General features: G+C 39.2%; 5 protein-coding genes and 1 pseudogene across 9 annotated transcripts; 2 read left to right on the top strand and 4 right to left on the bottom strand.

The window, feature by feature from the left end:
• The first annotated feature begins 167 nt into the window (after positions 1–167).
• On the top strand, positions 168–3,203 carry LOC125474309 (SAGA-associated factor 29 homolog A-like). Of its 2 annotated transcripts, none has more exons than XM_048577812.1 (10): positions 168–325; positions 860–1,032; positions 1,203–1,296; positions 1,532–1,608; positions 1,863–1,972; positions 2,114–2,205; positions 2,337–2,390; positions 2,504–2,657; positions 2,796–2,809; positions 2,931–3,203. In XM_048577812.1, exons 2-10 carry the CDS (start codon positions 915–917, stop codon positions 3,031–3,033), a joined length of 816 nt encoding a protein of 271 aa, XP_048433769.1. In that variant the 5' UTR covers positions 168–325; positions 860–914; the 3' UTR covers positions 3,034–3,203. The 2 variants fall into 2 exon arrangements, with proteins under 2 accessions (XP_048433769.1, XP_048433770.1); XM_048577813.1 differs by lacking the exon at positions 168–325 and adding an exon at positions 326–464.
• A 396-nt stretch (positions 3,204–3,599) lies between these two features.
• LOC103959760 (elongation factor Tu, chloroplastic-like) lies at positions 3,600–5,414 on the top strand. The gene has a single exon (XM_018650490.2). It carries the CDS (start codon positions 3,704–3,706, stop codon positions 5,186–5,188), a length of 1,485 nt encoding a protein of 494 aa, XP_018506006.2. The 5' UTR covers positions 3,600–3,703; the 3' UTR covers positions 5,189–5,414.
• A 933-nt stretch (positions 5,415–6,347) lies between these two features.
• Positions 6,348–8,247, bottom strand: LOC125474308 (GDSL esterase/lipase At5g14450-like). The gene is made up of 5 exons (XM_048577811.1): positions 7,883–8,247; positions 7,550–7,759; positions 7,287–7,459; positions 6,858–7,131; positions 6,348–6,781 (listed from the first exon to the last, which is right to left on the bottom strand). The coding sequence occupies exons 1-5, from the start codon at positions 8,121–8,123 to the stop codon at positions 6,531–6,533; spliced, it is 1,149 nt and encodes a 382-aa protein (XP_048433768.1). The 5' UTR covers positions 8,124–8,247; the 3' UTR covers positions 6,348–6,530.
• A 3,023-nt stretch (positions 8,248–11,270) lies between these two features.
• Positions 11,271–13,251, bottom strand: LOC125474184 (annotated as a pseudogene).
• Positions 13,252–13,916: 665 nt separating this feature from the next.
• On the bottom strand, positions 13,917–16,160 carry LOC125474307 (GDSL esterase/lipase At5g14450-like). Of its 3 annotated transcripts, none has more exons than XM_048577807.1 (6): positions 16,031–16,160; positions 15,547–15,908; positions 15,227–15,436; positions 14,917–15,086; positions 14,543–14,816; positions 13,917–14,332 (listed from the first exon to the last, which is right to left on the bottom strand). In XM_048577807.1, the coding sequence occupies exons 2-6, from the start codon at positions 15,809–15,811 to the stop codon at positions 14,073–14,075; spliced, it is 1,179 nt and encodes a 392-aa protein (XP_048433764.1). In that variant the 5' UTR covers positions 15,812–15,908; positions 16,031–16,160; the 3' UTR covers positions 13,917–14,072. The 3 variants fall into 3 exon arrangements, with proteins under 3 accessions (XP_048433764.1, XP_048433767.1, XP_048433766.1); XM_048577810.1 differs by having other exon boundaries at positions 15,547–15,787; positions 16,031–16,154; XM_048577809.1 differs by lacking the exon at positions 16,031–16,160 and having other exon boundaries at positions 15,547–15,971.
• A 101-nt stretch (positions 16,161–16,261) lies between these two features.
• On the bottom strand, positions 16,262–18,424 carry LOC125474306 (GDSL esterase/lipase At5g14450-like). Of its 2 annotated transcripts, XM_048577806.1 has the most exons (6): positions 18,279–18,424; positions 17,926–18,166; positions 17,616–17,825; positions 17,313–17,482; positions 16,831–17,104; positions 16,262–16,640 (listed from the first exon to the last, which is right to left on the bottom strand). In XM_048577806.1, exons 2-6 carry the CDS (start codon positions 18,164–18,166, stop codon positions 16,381–16,383), a joined length of 1,155 nt encoding a protein of 384 aa, XP_048433763.1. In that variant the 5' UTR covers positions 18,279–18,424; the 3' UTR covers positions 16,262–16,380. The 2 variants fall into 2 exon arrangements, with proteins under 2 accessions (XP_048433763.1, XP_048433762.1); XM_048577805.1 differs by having other exon boundaries at positions 17,926–18,394.
• Positions 18,425–20,728: the final 2,304 nt, after the last annotated feature.

Here is a 20,728-nt window from a genome sequence, read left to right as displayed (position 1 = left end):
AATTAACCTTTCTTTTTAACACATCGTAACGACTGTATTAAGGAGGGAGCTAAAAGCGAATAACGTGTCAATAACATGTCAACAACACGCGTCCTAGGGTAATTAGGTCTTTTTAACTAATAAAAGAATTTTTAAAGAAAAAGAAATTGAAAATGTTATTGGTGTCATTTTGCGTAAGTTCAATTTTCTTCCCTAAATTGTGAAAACAAAGAATCTACGAAGAAATCTCGAACCCTCCGCGGTTTCCCCACGCAAGAACAACTTCGGCGCTCTAGTCTTACCCGCCGGTGATTCTCTCGCTCCTCACCCGAATTCTTACTTGCAGGTGCTCCTCCTGCTCTGATTAGCTTTTAGGGCTTCCAATTCTCAGTCGCATGTCGAATTTTAACTTGGAGAATATCCATTATCCATTGTCCGTTTTATCTCGGAATTCGGAATATCTTATTTAATTGGAATTTTTGGAGGTTAATTTTGCTTTCATACTTCCTGCGATTGCTTTTTTGTAATTTATGTAATCAGGGATCAGTGAATGTTTCTGCAAATATGAGGAATGAGTTTCATGTTGACTTAAATATTTCCAGTTATCTTAGCGCTTAAACGCAGTGGCGTTGTAGGATTCATATAGCTGACCTCACTTAGCGGGTTTGGGCTTGGTGCCACCTAGCTTGGTGGTTGTATTTTCACTAAATTACTAAAATTTACGTTTTTTCTACCCATTGAAGAAATGTTTAATCCAGAATTTTAACTTGATTAGTTCTCGAATTTTAGAATTAGGTATGTATATCTATGCAAGTGAAATGGAACTACGTTTTAGATTTCGTATGCTTGTGCATTGCTGATGATTGAGCTGTAATATTAGGGGGAAAGGGTTGAGCTGTCAGAATTTGGTGGGAGTAAAATTTACAGACGGAACAATGTCTGCGGCAGACATTGCAGGTATACTGGAAAAGTCGAAAGAGCTCGATCAATTGAGGAAAGAGCAAGAAGAGGTGCTCATTGAGATAAACAAGATGCATAAGAAGCTCCAAACTAGTAAGTCCCCTTGTTTGTTAGTCCTTGGAAATATTCTCTGAATCTTTTGTAATTGGATATTTTGATTTTTCGATAGATTAGTTAGTTGACATTCAGCTTAGAAGCGAGGAATGACCAATGTGTTTAATAATGTTAGTTTCTTTTTTAATCTATCTTGCATGTTAATACAGCTCCTGAAGTGGTTGAGAAGCCCGGGGATAATTCATTGTCGAAGCTGAAGAATTTATATGTGCATGCCAAAGATCGTTCAGAAAGAGAAGTAAGGTACGTTTCTTTTTATCTTTCGTCGAGTTAAACACTTCCTTGGACCTGTTTGAAAAAGGGTTAAACAATTCCAAGGAAGTTTATATGTTATTTTTTTCGGTTATGTGGCTGAAGATTAAAGAAAAAAGTTTTTAAAGCTCATGCTCTTGTGTCAACTTCTTTTTTGCACAAGTTAAGCTTTTGTTTATTCTTTATTGATAAGCTTTTCAGGTTAGTTTACCATGTTTTGTTGCAGTGTTTCCAATTTGTTGTTGAGTCAGCTTGATGCTCTTTTGCCTTCTGGACCTTCAGGGCAGCCGCGAAGAAGGATGGGTATGGATCCAGGAGCTATAAGCATTCCTATTAAATAATTACATATTTCTGTTGGCTTTTCGTTTTATATAAATATTTCACAGTTTATGTTAATTGTCTGTTAACTGTCAGATGCCATTATTCTGCTTAACCAAAAGATAAATATATACATATAATGTCAAATATCGAGTGGCTAATATTCCACTGAGATTCCGGTCCTTTTTATTTGAAAACACTGTAATTTCTTCATTCGGCTGATATTTCATGTACTGCAGAAGGTAATGAGCAGAAAAGGAAGAGAATGAAGCCTGATTCAGATATTTCAAGGATTTCCCCTGCCATGCGAAGTCAACTCGAGGCTCATGCTAGTCTGAAAGGCGAACAGGTATGCAGTATTATCGTGATCTGTCGTGTTTGATTGTGCTTGCTCCTTCCCACTACTCTCTTGCTCTTGGTTAAAATGTCATCCTTCACTGAATGATACTCTTTGAGGATCGGTTTTATTGACATTTACTATCGCTTCTAGGTAGCAGCGAGGGTCACGGTTACTCAAGAAGATGCTGACAAGGATGAGTGGTTTGTTGTAAAAGTGATGCATTTTGACAAGGATACAAGAGAGTAAGTCTAGTTTTACTTACTATGCAACAACTCTTTTTAGTTTATCATGATAACTTTTTTAGCCCAATCATGATCTGCCAACTTGGTTTGTTTATTTTGGACATGGTGTGATGCTAGTTAAAATTGTGCAGATTTGAAGTACTAGATGAGGAGCCGGGTGATGATGAAGAGGGCGGTGTCCAAAGGTAGTTTCCTTGTTGTGTGTTTAACAATACCGTTCTCTCTGGTTTATATTGAATTCTATTGGATGCTTAACTTTCTTTTCACCATTTTTCTCTGTTGTCATTGCTGCTCTCAGAAAGTACAAGTTGCCTATGAGCGCTATTATACCTTTCCCGAAGAGAAACGACCCTTCCAGTGCTATAGATTTCCCCACTGGAAGACCCGTTTTAGCAGTATATCCAGGAACAACTGCACTATACAAGGCAACTGTGGTGAATGGCCATCGCAAGGTAACGATTCCATCCATCCACTTTGATGCTTTTTTCTTTGTGGATTTCTATCCTTAGTATTGTTGTAGCACTTACGCCGTGGAACCAAACTGACGCCTGATCATGTTTGCATGCTTCTGGCGGATGCTCAACCATCAGAGGAAGACGGATGAGTAAGTTACCTCAATACGGATTGGGTTTTACTTTTACGCCACTTTATAATCAAGGCATCTTAATTTAGTTGTTTCCTTGTTACATACATGATATGATGTTTTAATGTTTGAATTTGGGCAGTTATTTGTTGGAATTCGATGACGATGAGGAAGACGGATCCTTGCCTCAGAGGACAGTGCCCTTCCATAAGGTGGTTGCCCTGCCGGAAGGCCATCGCCAGTGAATCTTTCGTGCTGTTTATAGTTTGTGTATAAATTAAAGTAAAATGGCGTTTAGGATCGTCTCGTGTAATTTTCTACTTGTCCCACAGTAAACCACACATTTCAAAAACTCGGATGGGAATGTTACTATTTTGTGGCTTTATATTATACGTAAAGTGACGTCGTTTAATTTTGGGCAAGGTGCATTTCACCTTCAAATCGGACCAAAAGGTTTCAATTTTTTCGCTTTTGATCAATTACGTCTTATGTTAGGCTGATCATTTGGTTAACTGATGACGTGGTAAGGCAGAGCTCAAGACTAAGATGGCCTTGGTGTGTTCTATCTGGCACGAGAGGGTGGTTTATACTATCACGTCAATACTTAACGGTTAATTAGACGAATAATCTTAACATAATTTGTATAATGGTTTATAACAAAATGTGATATCGTGCTCGTGGCTCATTTTGCAATTATCCTCTAATCTCGATGGTGTGAAATGTACTTAAGACGTTTTACCTTCGTTATTGAGTAACAACCAATAATTAGTTAATTAATTAATGTTAAGCAAGTGTTGAGCAAGAGGGCCCTACTTTGATCCCAAAACTCTCCCCCTCGAACTCAAATCCCCCTTTCTTCGTTGCCTCCGCCCTCTCTTTCGATCATCTTCGCCGCCGCTTATCTCCCAGCAATTCATGGCTTCCGCGATCGGAGCTCCGTCGTCATCGAAGCTCTTTTTCATGCCCTCACCGCCAGCTTTGCCCACACTTTCTCTGTCTACCCACCTCTCTCTCTCTGAACCCAGCCCAAAACCCACGATCACTAAAACCCTAGCCTCCAAACCAAACAGCCCACCCCTCCTCTCCTCCACCTTCCTCGCCGCCACAAATGTCTCAACTATCTTCCACTCTCCGCCGTCACTCCGGCGTCACCGATCCTTCACAGTCCGGATGGCACGTGGGAAGTTCGAGCGGAAGAAGCCGCACGTGAACATCGGCACAATCGGCCATGTGGATCACGGCAAGACGACGCTGACGGCGGCGCTGACCATGGCTCTGGCTTCCATGGGCAACAGCGCCCCCAAGAAGTACGACGAGATCGACGCCGCTCCTGAGGAGCGCGCGCGCGGGATCACCATCAACACCGCCACCGTTGAGTACGAGACCGAAACCCGCCACTACGCCCACGTGGACTGCCCCGGGCACGCCGACTACGTCAAGAACATGATCACCGGCGCCGCCCAGATGGACGGAGCTATCCTCGTCGTCTCCGGCGCCGACGGCCCCATGCCCCAGACCAAAGAACACGTGCTGTTGGCCAAACAAGTCGGCGTGCCCAATGTGGTCGTTTTCCTGAACAAGCAGGATCAGGTGGACGATGAGGAGCTGCTTGAGCTGGTGGAATTGGAGGTCCGGGAGCTTTTGTCCTCGTACGAGTTTCCGGGAGACGACGTGCCGGTGGTTTCCGGGTCGGCATTGCTGGCTCTGGAAGCGTTGATGGCGAACCCAAAAATCAAGAGAGGGGAGAACGAGTGGGTGGACAAGATTTATGCGCTGATGGATGCTGTGGACAGTTACATTCCAATTCCACAACGGCAAGTTGATCTGCCATTTTTGCTGGCTGTTGAGGATGTGTTTTCGATCACGGGGCGGGGCACGGTTGCGACAGGAAGGGTGGAGAGGGGTAAAGTGAAGGTTGGGGACAGTGTGGACATAGTGGGATTGAGAGAGACTAGGACCACAACAGTGACAGGGGTTGAGATGTTTCAGAAAACGCTCGATGAGGCAATGGCTGGTGATAATGTGGGGCTTCTGCTGAGGGGAATTCAGAAGATGGATATCCAGAGAGGGATGGTGGTGTCGAAGCCCGGCAACATTAAGCCTCACACGAAGTTTGAGGCGATTGTGTATGTGTTGAAGAAGGAGGAGGGCGGGAGGCATTCGCCATTCTTTGCTGGATACAGGCCACAGTTTTACATGAGGACGACGGATGTGACAGGGAAGGTGACTGGAGTTACGAATGACAAGGATGAGGAGACGAAGATGGTGATGCCAGGAGACCGGGTGAAGATGGTGGTGGAGCTTATAATGCCAGTGGCTTGCGAGCAAGGAATGAGATTTGCGATCAGGGAAGGTGGGAAGACTGTTGGGGCTGGTGTCATCCAGTCCATTATCGAGTGAGTTGATAGTAAAACTATTAGTCTACATATGATTGGAATTATAGACAACGTACTAGTTTCTTGTGGTGATCATAGTTTTGTTGATAGCTCGATCTCATTCATTGTGGTTTTTGCTTTCGGTTTTTTCATTTGAAATCAATACATATGTTTGAAATTAGGGTTCAGTCGATCAACATTTTGTGTGTTCTGGAAAGGCCAATGAGTGTTAGAATTGCTGTTGCCTTGGAGTTAGTCGGTATTGACCTAAGTTGAAACAAGATACCATTAACTAAACCTGAATCATGAAAATGATTATGGACCTAAACCAAATTTGTTCTTTCGTTTTCACTTTCTTCTTTTTCAATGGGTTTTGAGTAATTGTAACAAGCTTTTGTGACAAGTTTATACTCGAGTCCCGTTCTCTTGGTCACACGTGACTAAGGATGTATGGTCACCCACATCGGGACTGGATATCAGGGGAGGAAAATAAACGGATGTGCTTTTAATGTTCTATTCTCAACTCTTGATATCAAATCTAAGGGTGGGTGACAAGCATTCCCGAGAACATTTCTGGTTTATACTTTTTGTTAGTGTCGGAAGCAGAGGAATGCCTGCTGTCATGTGAAGTTTGTGTTGTGTTCTGAGTTTTGGCTCGTTGTTGAGCGGGAAGTGGAAGAGGAACTGAGATGGATATGAATGTGATCGATTGAAAATGAAGTAAGTTAGCATCTGTTTGTTTGCATTCTGAATATTACATTACATGTTATTTGGTTGTCACAATCAAACCGAAGTTTAATGGTCCATGATTTATTTGGAGGCTTGTAGCCGCGTGTTGTGTTTTCTCAGAATTGCATCATCCCACCACCTTGGTTAAGTTTGTTTGCACCACCACCACGATTGTATTTTGTCGTCACACTTAGAAGATAAAAAAGTTAATGGTCCTAGATGTATTATGAAAAATACTTCTATGGCATGGGGATACCGTCAGCGTGGTGCCCCATGCCATAGACGTTGCACTCATGTATTAGGGTTGGACCTCCAATTGAGTGTCGTCGTGTCAAGCATGCAGCATGTGTAAAGTTGTAAACGCTGTGATGATCCCTCTCTGTATCTCTCTCTCACTCTGGTCACGCGATGAGAGATAGAGAGAAGGGTGCATTATAATGATCACAATCAAAAAATTTCCGTAGGGTAGTTATCTCTGATTTTAATCTTCATGTCCACTGGAACTAAAAAGAGGTCGGCTAGCTTTCCGACCTCTGTTAGCCTCCGATGGAGGAGGGAGCAGTAAAAGGAAAAGACCGAGTCTTAAGTGTTCCTCTCTTGTAATACATCTTATTACTATTTTGATATCTGTCTAGCTATCAATGCCTATGACAAGCTTGAGTAATCGGAATTGCCGGGTTTGACGATGGCGAGCCAGTGAGTATACGATTAGCAACCCACTGGTTCGCTCCCTCGGTGTAGTGAACTCCATCCCAGCTAATAAAAGCCGACGGGTTTTGACATGAAGCACCGTAGACATCGCTTCCATTTACGCTTCCCTTGTTCCCGCACCAGATGTGGTCGTATCCCACGTGATAACCGCAACAAACCTTCATCGGATCAGCAAACCCTGTAAACAAAGATTGTAACGTTAATCAGTATCTAATAACGTAATTAGCGGTAAGGAAGTTGAACAAATTGGGTACCTTCAGTCTTTGCAGCGCCGATGAGTCCGTACTTGGCGGCGTAGACATCGACGTATGTGATTGCAGCTTGTGGCAGCTCAGCTCTTAGTTTGATGACTCTGTCTCTGAGCTGCGTGTTGAACTCTACGGCAACGTCGTTTTGGGCCTTGACGCAGCCATGGTCGTCGAGATAACCGGCTGGCGGATTCAGGTTGTAGAATAACTGTACCGGCAAGCAACCAACAGGACCTGTGTTGTGTATCCAAAATGTCCTCCCCCCTTCTTCATATATCCGCTGAAGTTTGTCAATCACAACCAATGTTACAGACATGTTTGTTTAATGAAGTTGCGATGAGCACTTCTAGTAGAAGTGCTTCCTACACAGGCAATTCCAAACCGACCTAATTAGTTTCCTAATCTTAAGCGATTGTCATGGTGCTACTTACTTACATGGACTGCTATGGCAAACTGGTTGACAATGTCCGGCAGTTCTGCACGAAACTGGTCGAAACTGAGCTTCCGAAACCCCATGGAAAGATCGTTTTGCCCGATATCAAAGGTGTACAGAGCCTCTGCGAACTCCCGAGGATCTGGCAGAGCGCTTCTCTCAGAAGGGTTCTTGGCTGGAGGACATGAGAAACAGTTCAGTTTTACAACAGCCAATTAATAAAGATTGAAGCTTGAAGCAGTTTTCGGCACTGAAAAGATTGAACCTTGGCGATATAGATCGGCAGTGCGAGCTTTGAACTGCAGGAACTGCGCCGTCTGCATATCAAGGGAGAAAGGGCTAATGCCGTACTGGAAAATGGTTTCGTTCGGCCGCCTTATGGTGGATCCTCCGGTGGCGAAATTTGCGCCGTGCCGGTAATTTGTTCCGAGTGAGTTCAAATATGCACTCAAGTATGGCAACTTCAGGCGCTCAGCTGTACAAATCACAGTTCGACGCGTATGTAAAATAAATATATTTAAAAATTAAAAAATATGAACACGCATCATACTGTGATTAGGAATTAGCGAGAACAATTTGCCTTTAATTTAGTTGTTACCTAAGAAGTCTATGATAAGGCGGCCATCGGCGTCCCTCCCGGCCGGCTTGTGGAAGAATGCTTCGCCGTAAGGAGCTTTGATCGGCTCGAACGCGGCCGATATGCCGCCGGTATCGGAATTCGAGTCCCCGAAGTTGTAAATTGCCGGGAAAGAACAGGGTGGTAAGTTCTGGCCTCCCACAGCCAAAACCCAGAAAGCCAAGAAGAACCCAGATGCCAGAAGCAGTTTCCAAAACTCCATTTTCCACTGTTTGGCTAATGGTAGTGACTAGTGAGGCTAATCATGCAGCATTTAAATGTGAAAGCTGGATAGGATGGGACTGGTTTGAAGAGGACAAAGTTATCCTAATTATACGTGGGGACAAAGATTTTCATCAGAGAGATTCAGAGGCATGTGCTGTTGATCTACTCGGCCGAAAAAATGGAGAAAAGAAAAATTAATAGGAAAATCTTTTTGTCCCCGCTAGTGATGTAGACTTGGGGAAGAGATTATCTTCGAATCACTTAAACCGAGACCATCAAATCAAGTGGTTCGGACCTTTTAAGTTTTATTCAACGGCCCAGTTGTTTTGATTCTTAAAAGCTATGATAATTTTTTACTGTTGGATGATATTTGAAATGCTCGGATCACTTTGATCTGGTGGCCTTGGTGGAAGAGATCCGAAGATGATCTCTTTCCGTCGACTTGTATAGTGATGAGGTGTAGTCCACTGTCCCCACCAGCTCAGTAAATTATTTTCCCTTTAGCTTTCTCGAGGTTTAGACAAAAAAAAAAAAGGTAAAAGAAGACCTTAGAAGATTTGAAAAGAGATTCATTTAAAGTTAATAGAAAACAGAGTGCAACAACGTTTTAAGATTCACACAACTGACTTTAATTAGTGGGATAAGACTTTGTTTTTGTTTTTATGGTTCTTGTTGTTGTTGTTGATACTTTATTGAGGATCCAATGGTGTTTCAGAGTCCTTTTTCGATGTTTTAGTGGTTAGATGTTAGTTATTGTATTTATTAAAATTTAATGATTTAAAACTAAATTATAGAACATTACATTAGAAAATCTTTCAATTTCAGCACAATTAGGATCAGGTAAATACTTTCCCATCGTGTTGCTTGGCCTTGGAATTGAGTGCGGGAGAGAAATTTACTCGTAGCAGAATGCAATTGCGACAGCATTGTATTTAGTCATACAATGTCATGTCAATGGTGGAATTAGAAATTTAATTCGATAGGGTTTAACTTTTGTCGGGTTAACTTCTACTTGGAAATTTTTATATGGTAGAGAAGGAACCCAAGTCTAAGGGTGACACCATCGCTCTGTGTTATGCATTGTAATTTTTTTTATATAACAATATGTGACTGACTTGAATACAATTACAACGACATTTCTAGTAGGCGAAATTTCTTCCTTGGGCCACGAACCTTATGACGGATTAGGAGAGGGAACAGAATATGTTTCAGCAACACATGCCATTGTTTACAAGGGAAGGGACAAAGACATGCAGCTGGTTATAAATCTTGAATTATCAACAAGTTCCATGGAGATTTTAGAGAGTTTTGTTTGAATGGAGTCGGTGATTGCGAAGTGTGTGACTCTCTGTGTATAACGTACATAAGGTAAGTAAAATATGGACCACGGTTGTCTGGACGCTTCAAGAGTATCATGTATTTCGATATTTACTTGTTAGATCTTTATTTTAAAATACAAAAATTAAGATTTAACTGTTAAAACACTTACTATTTAGTACCACAGTTTAATGATATTTCTCTTTATTTGAAGTGAGAGATTTTATGTTCGATTATTGCCAAAGGCAAATTTTAACCACATTATTACTAACCGTGAGATTTGAATTATTTTTCAATCATCTTATTGTAAATAATATTATTTGTTAAAAAAAAATAAAAAGTTCAAAACCCTCAGAATACCGCTTACTCCGAAGCACCGAAAAGTTTTTTTTTTATGGCTATTCTATATGCCAGAACTCATGAACAACATTGAACAACATGATAGATTCTGCTATAGCACGCGTGATCAGCCAAAAATCTTGTTATTCAACAGCGTGCAAAAGACAGAGAAACTTACGGCGTATATAATCCTCTTCTCCTTATATTTTATTAAAAAATTATATTATTCCGAAGTACACAATACTTTAATCATTTTAAACGTTAATTTATTGCTTTTTATATAAGAAAAACTAATAAAAATGATTTGAAAACTTTGAGTTTTAACGATAAGGGCAAAATAAAGAGTAAAGAGAATACTACCAAGATTAATTTTTTAGTGTCAAAATATAATTTTTCATTAAAGTTAACAATACCAATAATTTTTCATTAAATTTCCTTTTTATATATAATGTTCGTCGTGTCGCCATGTCTTATGAGTGTTAAAGCGAGTAACAACACATGAGGGACATCTAAAGCATTTCTCCACCAAAACAAAGAAACTTGTAGTCTACTTTTATCTATTTATATCGCTCTTCATATGACAATTTCAGTTATTAACATTCATTTTTTTATCATTAAGTATCACACCACTCGTCACTCAGTATTACGGTCTGATGATATTCCTCTTCGCTTAGGAGTGAGAGGTCTTATGTTCGAATCTCGTGAATGGCGAATTCGATACCAAATTAAGCTGCCCATTGTGTGGCAATTTGCATTGCTTCTGCTTTTACGCCATTGGTCAAGAGAGGAGGATTCTCTACCCTTCTATTCTCATCCCCTCCTCTCACACATTACTTTTTGTCTTATTATCTCTATAACAAAATCAATATAAGATGTTGATGTGGTTTAACCATGACCGTTCAAATAGGAGGGCATGGAAGGGTAGAGAGATTAGAAGGGTAGAGAATCTCCTCTATTGGTCAAGTCCAACTACATTATTTGTAGGACATTTTTCACACAAATATAAAATTTTCATATTTAAGTTCCATCCGATTTTGGGTTAGTTTGGTATTGTTGTGTTTTAAAAAAAAACTGATTCTACTATGTTGTGAGAATAAGCTCATTTTTGCTGCTTCACATTTTCAGCTTTTTTTCATCCAAATATGTGAAAAATAAGTTGTCTTTAAGTGTTTACCAAACACCCTTTTAAACTCCGTTTTTTTTTTATACCCACTTTTTATAAAAACACCTCAGTACCAAACCAGTACTTCATATTTTTCTTGTTTTCTTACAAAACATAAGACTAAATTTTAGTCTCGCTCGACTCTGCGTTGGTCCTATTTAACGTGAAACATGCCTTAACCAGACAACCTTACTAAAATTCATCTCATTTCTTATTAATTTCATCTCATATTTAACGAGTCATATGTTCTTTTGGGTGAAATCTAATATTAATATGTCTAATTCCTGCATTGAAGCTATTAGAAAATATCACACATGTGGAAGCAAATTACTCATGCTTGAATCGTGCGACATGAGTGACTGGAGCTGGTGGGTCTCAATATGAACCGTTGATTATTTGAGCAGCAATCAAATGATTTGCAGCATCAGTGTAGTGCACACCATCCCAGCTCACATACGAGGAAGGATCTTCACATGAACCACCAAACACTTCTGTCCCATTTACGTTTGCCCTTTGCCCACACCACACTTGGCTCTTATCTTCAAAATATCCACAGCAGATGTTTGCAGTATTCCCAAATCCTGCACACACATAAAAAATGTCGACAATTCGTTGTAGTTTTAATCAGCGGAAATATGCATGAATAGAACCGGCTACAAATTTTTTAGAGAAAATTGGAGTAATAACTCGTGAACTATGACCAAATCATTGTTTGGTCTATGAAAAAAAATTACTCAAATTGGTATCCGAATTTGATAAGACGGAAGCATTGGTCCTTCACGAAAACTCTATGAGAATTTCCATCAAAATTAATCACGTGAAATGCACACAAGCACATTTTACGGAGCAAATAGGAGAATATGCCCCTTGTAATCATGTGGCGCAAAGAAGCAATGCTCCATCATATTCGAATTCAAATATTAATTTGGATGAGGTTTTACGGTGCTCCTTTGCTCTGCCGTAGAGTTGATACTTTGCGGAAAAGACATCGACATATGTTATTGCAGAAAGGGGGAGCTCCGTCCTTAGCTGGATCACTTGCTGGTTGAGAACCTTGTTGAACTGTCTAGCAACGTCGTTTTGATACTTGATGCAACCGTGTTCATCAAGTAATCTGGTGATCGGATTAGGGATGAACTTTAATGTCATTGGTAAGCAACCGATGGGGCCGGTGTTGTGAGTCCAGAATGTCCTTGCCCCTTGTTCATACAAATTCTGTATAATATAAGACATTCTGATTAATTAGAGCTTGTTTGATAACCATTTCGTTCTTAAATAATGACGTTTGCTTGTTCAAGAACCGGCCTCATATACTTACTCGTACAGCCGTAGCCAACTGGTTAATCATGTCTTTGATGTCAGCTGGAAATTGCTCATTATTGTTCATATTCCGAAAACCAACAGATACATCATTTTGCCCTATATCAAACATGTAAGGAGCCCTTGGAAAGTCATCAACACTCGGGAATCTGTTATGTTGTTTCTTGGCTGCAGATAATTATAACTAATTAATATTAACGAATGAATTTCTCATGCTTGCATCACAAGTAAACTAACAAAAAAAACTTCCGAAAAAGGCGAAAATATGATCTGCGTTTGAGTTACCTTGGTTGGAAAGACTAGTGGTGCGTGACTTGAACTGGTTAAACTGAGCAATCTGGACGTCGAGAGAAAAAGGGCTCACACCATTTTCAGACATGGACTCATTAGAAGGCCGGATGGTTGATCCGCCAGTAGCGAAATTGGCGCCGTGGCTGAAATTGCTCTCGAGTGAGTCCAAATATGGGCTCAAGAATGGCAACCCCAGGTGACTTGCTGCACAATTAATTAGCACATCTCAAATGAGTTCAGTAGCAGTCAAAGTTCTTGTAAATTTTGGTAATTAGTAATAAAGCAACTAGTATAATTACCGATAAAATTTATGACGAGACGGCCATCAGAAAGTTTCACCGGTGGGTGATGCGAAGCGATAGAATGCTGCGGATATGCCGCCGGTGTCTGAATTCTGAGTCTCCAAAGTTGTAAATTGCTGGAAAATCACAAGGCGATGAAGTGTTTATAACCTCTTTACCTCCCACCCTCACTACACACAAGGCCAAAAAACCGGCAACGAAAAATTTTACCATCTTCATTTTCACCACACCAAACAGGTAACTTGGATGCAGGATACAAACTTGGATACCCTCTTATTTATCGAGGACTCGGTAACTGCAAGCAATGATAAGCTTGTGTGTTTGGTTTTTGACCTAATTTGGTCCATACATTTGACTAAACTACAGCTTTAGCTAACTGATCATACTTGGATCATTTGCTCTGTGCGGAGGTTATAGAGTGCCTTTTATATGAGCATACTACTATATTTCTTAATGATCATGGTATTCATGCTTCCTAAGAAATGCCAATTGTCAGGGGGTGTATGGCAAATAAATCGGCAAAATGGTGAGAGACTTACATGTAACGGGGTTGGGATGTATATCTCTTTGTATCAGTCTCTCTCCTCACGCGTAAAGAAATTAATCTATATTTTAAGAAATGGCAATCAGGACTCCATTAATAACGAAATTTTCAAACAAAAGTTTGCATATTTTGTATAAAACCTCACACCTAGTAGAATGTGCAGGTGATTATTATTGATACATAAGGAGGGAGAGAAGGTTCAAATTCAATTCTTTCCTCTCTTATTCAAGTACAATACATTGAAAAAAACATCCAGTCTTTTCTCTAACTAAGGGCTCGTTTAGAAGTTCTTTTAAAACGACTGAAAGTGCTTTTAGAGAAAAAAATTCAGGTTCCAAAAGTACTTGAAATGCTTCCTACAAGAAGCATGTGCAGGAAGCACTTCAAGTGTTTTTTTTTTTTTCTAGATTCACTTGCATTTTTATTAAGGATTGTTCCAAAAATATTTTCACTAAAAATGTTTTTAATCATTTTAAAAATACTTTCAAACGAGCCCTAAGTTCTTTAATTCAGGAGTTTTGTATAATAAAATGTTTAATTCCTTGATTATACAATATTTATCTGCTTTTTTTCTGAGTTTACTATTTCTTAACTGCTTTTTTTTTTTTTTTTCTTTTTTCATGTTAACTACTAATTACGAGGCTATAGAAAGCATCACATATGTATACGAATTTACTCGGATCGAATCCTATGACATGAATCTGTGATTGGAACCGGCACGTCTGAGAAGGAACCGCCGACGATTTGATCAGCAATCCAACGGTTTGCAGCCTCGGTGTAGTGTACACCGTCCCAGCTAATATACAAGGAAGGATCTTCACATGAACCAGCATATACTTGAGTCCCATTGCTTATGATGCCCTTATTACCACACCACACATGGTCGTCGTGTTCATGATATCCACAGCAGATGTTTGCCTTATCCAAAAATCCTGCATAAACATAACAAAAAACAGAAGCTGATGCTTTATCATAGTATTAATCGAGGGCAATATGCATAAATCGAACACTTTTGGTCGAGAAAGGGGCGTTAGAACCATGGTTTATATACGCACATTGTCTGTTTAGTGTTCCCGGCTCTATTTTTTATTAAAAGTTTGTAGCAGACTGTTATTCGTGAGAGTGTTGAATCAGGATTTTACCGTGCTTCGTCGCGTTGCCAATTAGTTCGTACTTTGTAGCGAAGACATCGACATACGTTATGGCAGAAAGGGGGAGCTCCTTCCTTAGCTGGATCACTTTCTGCTCCAGCTGCCTATTGAACTGTTTGGCCATGTCATTTTGAAACTTGTCGCAACCCTGGCCGTCAACCAAGCCAGGGCTCGGATTATGGATGTTGTGTAACGTCACTGCCAAGCAACCAATCGGACCCGTGTTGTGTATCCAGAATGTCCTTGCCCCTTGTTCATACAAATTCTGTATAACAGAAAGATGCAGTTATTTAGCCCCGTTTGATAACCATTTTGTTTTTGAACAATGACATTTGTTCGGTAATAAACTAGCATTATATACTTACTCGTACGGCGTTAGCTTGCTGGTTAATCATGTCTGTGATTTGTGCTTCAAACTGTTCACTGCTGAATTTTTTCCGAAAACCTGCGGCTAGATCATTTTGTCCTATATCGAAAGTGTAGAGCGCCTTTGCGAAGTCATCAACTATTGGGAATCTGTCGGATTGTATCTCGGCTACAGATCATAACAACTAAGGTTACCATGCTTGCATCTCGAGTAAAGTAGCAACAACAACCAAAAAAAAAAAAAAGAACTTTCGAAAAGCCGCGAGATGAACATGATTTGTTTTTCGGGTAATATGTGGCATGTGTCACCTTGGCTGGAAAGACTGATGGTACGTGACTTGAACTGGGTATACTGAGCAATCTGGATGTCAAGATAAAAAGGGCTCACACCATTTTCAGACATGGACTCATTGGAACGCCGGATGGCCGCTCCGCCGCTGGCAAAATTAGCACCGTGCCTGAAATTGCTCTCTAGTGAGTCCAAATATGGACTCAAGTATGGCAACCCCAAATGCTTTGCTGTACATAATATAATTAACAAGAAGTAATTAATGTCAGTAATTATATCACCGTGTTCTTATAAAATTTGGTAAATGGTAAGTATACAACTAGTCTTAAGAAAAATTTACCAATAAAATCTATGATGAGACGGCCGTCACAGCCCCTACCGGCCGGTCTGTGGAAGAAAGTTTCACCACAGGGTGATGCCATGGGGTAAAATGCAGCCGAGTTAGCACCGGTGTCTGAATTTGAGTCACCAAAGTTGTAAATTGCCGGAAAATCACAACCCGACGATGTGTATGTCACCCTTTCACCTCCCACACTCAGTAAACACAATGCGAAAAAACCGACAGCGAAAAATCTAGCCATCTGCATTTTCACCACACCAAACATATACTGCAACTCAAATGCAGGACCAGGATACGTCCCTCATTTGTTCATGATAACTGTACTTTTATTTGAACATGTTACTATTTCCTTAAATTACTTCCTGCATACAAGAATTTCCCATAATTGTGCCATAAGTTACGAAATTTACATTTGGAAGCTAAGTATCAATCACATCTTGTTCTTAAAGATCAAGGCATGTTGTTGGAATGATGAGAGACTTACGTGTAATGGGTTCTATGTTTTCCGTATCCGTCTCTCTCCTCGCGCAACGTATTACTTGAAGAGACAGGCATACGCATAAAGGATGTACACCGCGTTGCAGGTTAGTTTTAGCAGCCCTCACCCCCCCCCAAAAAAAAAAACAGCAAACATGAGACCATATCCATCATTTTCTTTTTCTTTTCTTTCTAAAGAAAAGAGATTTTATTAAAATAATAGCACCTAAACAAAGAGTAGGGGCATAATATCCATCATTTTCTTCTTAAATAAAGAGTCATTATATTAATTTTTGCCATCCAAGTATAAACAGAAACAGTCAAAGAAAAAAGAAGAAGAATCACATATGGACCCAGCTACTCAGGTTGAGTTATATGACATGAACTTTTGATCGAAACCGGCGGGTCTGTGAACGAACCGAGGACTATTCGATCTGCAATCCAACAGTTCGCAGCCTCGGTGTAGTGTACTCCATCCCAGCTGATATACAAGGAAGGATCCTTACATGAACCAGCATATACTTGAGTCCCATTAGTTATGGTGCCCTTATTCCCACACCACACATGGTTGTTTTCGTCATGATATCCACAGCAGATGCTTGCCTTATCCAAAAATCCTGCATAAATCAAGGGAAGTGTGCATAAATCCAATACTTTTTGTAGAAAATAGAACTTGAAGGACAATAATGGGGCACTAGAAACGTGGTTTTTGTATTGCGTATTGTCTGTTTAGCATCCCCGGTTCTATATTTGATTAAAAGATTGTAGCGGACTTTATTTTTCATGCCAATAATCAATGAGATTTACCGTTCTTCTTTGCGTTGCTGAGAAGTTCATACTTTGCAGCGAAGATATCGACATATGTTATGGCAGAAAGGGGGAGCTCCTTCCTTAGCTGAATCACTTTCTGCTCCAGCTGCCTATTGAACTTCCTAGCCATGTCGTTCTGAAACTTGTCACAACCCTGGCTGTCAACGAAGTCGGGGTTCGGATTATGGAGGTAGCTTAAGGTCACTCCCAAGCAACCAATCGGACCCGTGTTGTGTATCCAGAATGTCCTTGCCCCTTGTTCATACAAATTCTGTACAACAGGAAGATGCGGTTATTTAAGACCCGTTTGATAACCATTTTGTTTTTTAACAATGTCACTTATTTGTTAAATACGGTGCAACTTAACACAAATCCCCATATCTCTAAGTGGAAAATCTTTATATAACTTAAAACAACAATAACAAAACTTTATTTCATTTAGCGGTGTCGGTGACCCGCCCTCATATATATATACTTACTCGTACGGCGTTAGCATGCTGGTTAATCATGTCTGTGATTTCTGCTTCAAATTGTTCACTGCTGAACTTTGTCCGAAAACCAGCAGCTAGATCATTCTGTCCTGTATCGAAAGTGTAGAGCGCCTTTGAGAAGTCATCGACTATTGGGAATCTGTCGGATTGTTTCTTGGCTGCAGATCATAACAACTGAGATCAATCAATGAAATGAGCTTCTCATACTTGCAACTCAAGAAAATAACAAAAAAAACTTTCGAAAGGCGATGTGAACAGACTGTTTTTTGGGTAATTTGTGGCATTAGTCACCTTGTTTGGAAAGAGTGGTGGTACGTGACTTGAACTGCTGGTATTGAGCAATCTGGATTTCTAGATAAAAAGGGCTCACACCATTTTCAAACATGGCTTCCTTGTAAGGCCGGATGGTAGATCCGCCGCTAGCAAAATTGGCACCGTGCCTGAAATTGCTCTCTAGTGAGTCCAAATATGGACTCAGGTATGGCAACCCCAAATGCTTTGCTGCATAATTAGCACGTCACAGATATTGGTGTAAAATTTGGTAAGGTAATTAAGCAACTAATCTTACAATAAATTCACAGTTGCAGTCCATAAGAATTACCAATAAAATCTATGATGAGACGGCCGTCACAACCCCTTCCGGCGGGTCTGTGGAAGAAAGTTTCACCGCAGGGTGATACCATGGGGTAAAATGAAGCCGAGTTTCCACCAGTATCTGAGTTGGAGTCTCCAAAGTTGTAAATTGCCGGAAAATCACAACGCGACGATGTGTCTATCACCCCTTCCCCTCCCACACTCAGTAAACACATAGCGAAACAACCGGCAACGACGAATCTAGCCATCTGCATTTCCACCACACGAAACATACAGCAACTCAAAACGCAAGAGCAGGATACACTATATATATGTGTGTGTATAATATATTAAATAGAGGACTAAGAGGAAGAGTGTTACTTTATACTTTGTCTCAAAATCGATCTGATTTTTACGATGTGTGTTTAAAACGTGTGTTTTCGAATCCTAACTTATAAATATATGCACACACGAGAGAGAAAGGACTGAGGGAGGTCCAAATCCTTTACTATATATATATATGGAGGAAGAGTGTTTCTTCGTACTGTGTACAAAGAGGTGATGAGAAAAACAAACAGGCATCTTTTGATTTGTTTTACTGTCATGCAGCCTAACCACATGTTCTTGTACTTCGTTCACGTGCTCTTTCTGCACACAAGGTCCTTTAATCCTGCCACAAGTTACGAATTATACATCGGAAGTCAAGTTTCAGTCAAATTTTGTTCTTAATGATCATGGCATGCCTTGGAATGATGAGAGACTTAGACCAATGAGATTGTATATCTTTATGTATCTGTCTCTCTTTTCACATAACACATCTCAAGAGAGCGACAAACAAAAAAATAATATAAAACACGTTGCATGTTGATTTTAGGCTTTAGGCCACCCGAATTTGTGGAAACTTTGGCGAAGTCATGAGACCATTCCCATCGTTTTCTTCATAAACAAAGAGTCATGATTAATATTTTGCTTGTTAAAGTATTGACAATTATGAATAAAAACAGTCATAATTCAAGTGTGAAAGCATGTCGCAACATTATTGCAAAAATATACAATTCTATAAACTGCTTTATTACCAACCCAGTATTAAATTTTGAAAAAGGGTTTAAATTTTTTATGAAAATTATTAAAGAGGAATGAAAAAGGTGAAAAACCATTGAATTTTGTAAAGTACTTGTAGAAATTGTTCATCAGAACTTTAGAAGTATCACACACAGAAAAAGGATTTTTAAAATTGAACTGTGACTCGTATTTTGAATAGTATATATTTAATGTATTTATATTTTGAAATATTTTCATAAATTATTATATATCAATTTTCTTTTCATAGATTATTATATATTACTTTTCTTATATAGACATTGTAAATATATTTGCATGCATGCGACATTCTATATCTAAACTACACATTAATGAAATTCTCTTTATCAACCAAAATATGGTGAAAAGAGATTTTTATTTTCTCTCATGAAATAAAATAAATGACAACGAAGTATTGCACCAACTAATTTTACAGTGTTTTTGAAAAACTTCAGCTACATGTGATCTTATCAAATCTTCAATTAAAAAATAAATAAAAAAGCATCCCCGTTTCCATATCTCTCTCTCTCCTCATTTTGAAAACAAACAAAAAAAATTGTCTAAACACACAACGTGTGTAGGTATATACTAATATGTATTACAAAAACCATGATATCGTGAGTTTTACTACAAATATCTCTTTGTTTTCAAGTAGGGGTGTGCTACTCACACACCCATTTTTACTTTTCATACACCCCTTGTTAATTTTTGTCCTTTGATCTTCTTCAATTCATCCGATCCGACGGAAGAAAACTGAAAAAGTTGTATGAGAAGTAAAAAGGTTGTGTGTATATCACACGCCTTTAAGTAAGCATGGTTATTTTGAAAAATTATTTTGGAGTTATTATATATTTGATCAGTGAACTACTTGGAATTGTTCATGGAGCACGAGAACTTTGGTGTTGCATTATTCTAAGGTATCAATGTAAACTACACACGGGTACATTAGAGCAAAAAGACGATTAGGAGTCACGTGAAGAGTTATATTTGATGATAGGTATAATAAACAAGTAAATGGATGATATGATATGAAATTATGTGATATATTTCTATAGAAGTACTTTATTTTCTAGTTTGTGGAAAACGGCATTACTCCACTGACATATTACATATTCTACATACTCACTAGACGTGATTGTTGCTTACTTTTCAACTTTTTATTTTTCAGATGAATTATTTGTCAGGACATGGCTAACCGAGCGAATTTTTATTAAAGGAGGGACATAAGGGTTTTCATTAAGTTTTTTACATATATGTTTATTTTTATGAAAGAAGTATTATTTTTAATTCCATATTTTGTTTATTTCTTATGAATTTTTTTTTTTTTTTTGGTGCACCGAATCTAGGGTGTGAAACGCATCTTGTAAAAGCATATAATAAAAAAGATGTGCATGCTACATGTGCCAAGCATGGGCCATTTTATATTGTATTTACACTAAAAATAGTTGACCACGAGGTAGCCCCAAAGTAGAACAAAACTTGCTAAATGCATGTAAAGAAATGTCATCACGTCCAAATTGTCTTGGCAAATTCAACGGACATAACCTCAACTCGTGATTGATCAAGATTCCAAGTCATATTATATTTATGCAAAATAAATCACCGACACACAAGTTGTATTATGATTTATACATAAACAACAGCTCGATAACGTCCCTAGATTTTGTGTCTAGATCAAAAGAATAAGGTGGTTTGGACCATTCATTTTAAATCATGCAGTCTTCATTAGTCTGTCTCACTGACCCACTTAC

This window comes from the organism of the source record quoted next, unplaced genomic scaffold (genome assembly GCF_019419815.1).
Source record: "Pyrus x bretschneideri cultivar Hongxiangsu unplaced genomic scaffold, Pyrus_bretschneideri_v1 Contig12, whole genome shotgun sequence".
Classification (NCBI taxonomy): domain Eukaryota; kingdom Viridiplantae; phylum Streptophyta; class Magnoliopsida; order Rosales; family Rosaceae; genus Pyrus; species Pyrus x bretschneideri.
This window is presented reverse-complemented; position numbering and strand designations above follow the sequence as displayed.

Bases quoted from the DNA above. Each gene is read 5' to 3' on its own strand.
- LOC125474309 (XM_048577812.1), top strand. From the start codon at position 915: ATGTCTGCGGCAGACATTGCAGGTATACTGGAAAAGTCGAAAGAGCTC. The intron at 1,297-1,531 runs GTACGTTTCTTT...GTTTTGTTGCAG, and splicing joins CGTTCAGAAAGAGAAGTAAG to TGTTTCCAATTTGTTGTTGA. The intron at 1,973-2,113 runs GTATGCAGTATT...TATCGCTTCTAG, and splicing joins CTAGTCTGAAAGGCGAACAG to GTAGCAGCGAGGGTCACGGT.
- LOC103959760 (XM_018650490.2), top strand. From the start codon at position 3,704: ATGGCTTCCGCGATCGGAGCTCCGTCGTCATCGAAGCTCTTTTTCATG.
- LOC125474308 (XM_048577811.1), bottom strand. From the start codon at position 8,123: ATGGAGTTTTGGAAACTGCTTCTGGCATCTGGGTTCTTCTTGGCTTTC. The intron at 7,132-7,286 runs GTAAGTAAGTAG...GACAAACTTCAG, and splicing joins AGTTTGCCATAGCAGTCCAT to CGGATATATGAAGAAGGGGG. The intron at 6,782-6,857 runs GTACCCAATTTG...CTTTGTTTACAG, and splicing joins CGGCGCTGCAAAGACTGAAG to GGTTTGCTGATCCGATGAAG.
- LOC125474307 (XM_048577807.1), bottom strand. From the start codon at position 15,811: ATGTTTGGTGTGGTGAAAATGCAGATGGCTAGATTTTTCGCTGTCGGT. The intron at 14,817-14,916 runs GTAAGTATATAA...TCTGTTATACAG, and splicing joins AGCAAGCTAACGCCGTACGA to AATTTGTATGAACAAGGGGC. The intron at 14,333-14,542 runs GTAAAATCCTGA...ATGTTTATGCAG, and splicing joins TGGCAACGCGACGAAGCACG to GATTTTTGGATAAGGCAAAC.
- LOC125474306 (XM_048577805.1), bottom strand. From the start codon at position 18,190: ATGTTTCGTGTGGTGGAAATGCAGATGGCTAGATTCGTCGTTGCCGGT. The intron at 17,483-17,615 runs GTGACTAATGCC...TATGATCTGCAG, and splicing joins CACCACTCTTTCCAAACAAG to CCAAGAAACAATCCGACAGA. The intron at 16,641-16,830 runs GTAAATCTCATT...TGATTTATGCAG, and splicing joins CAGCAACGCAAAGAAGAACG to GATTTTTGGATAAGGCAAGC.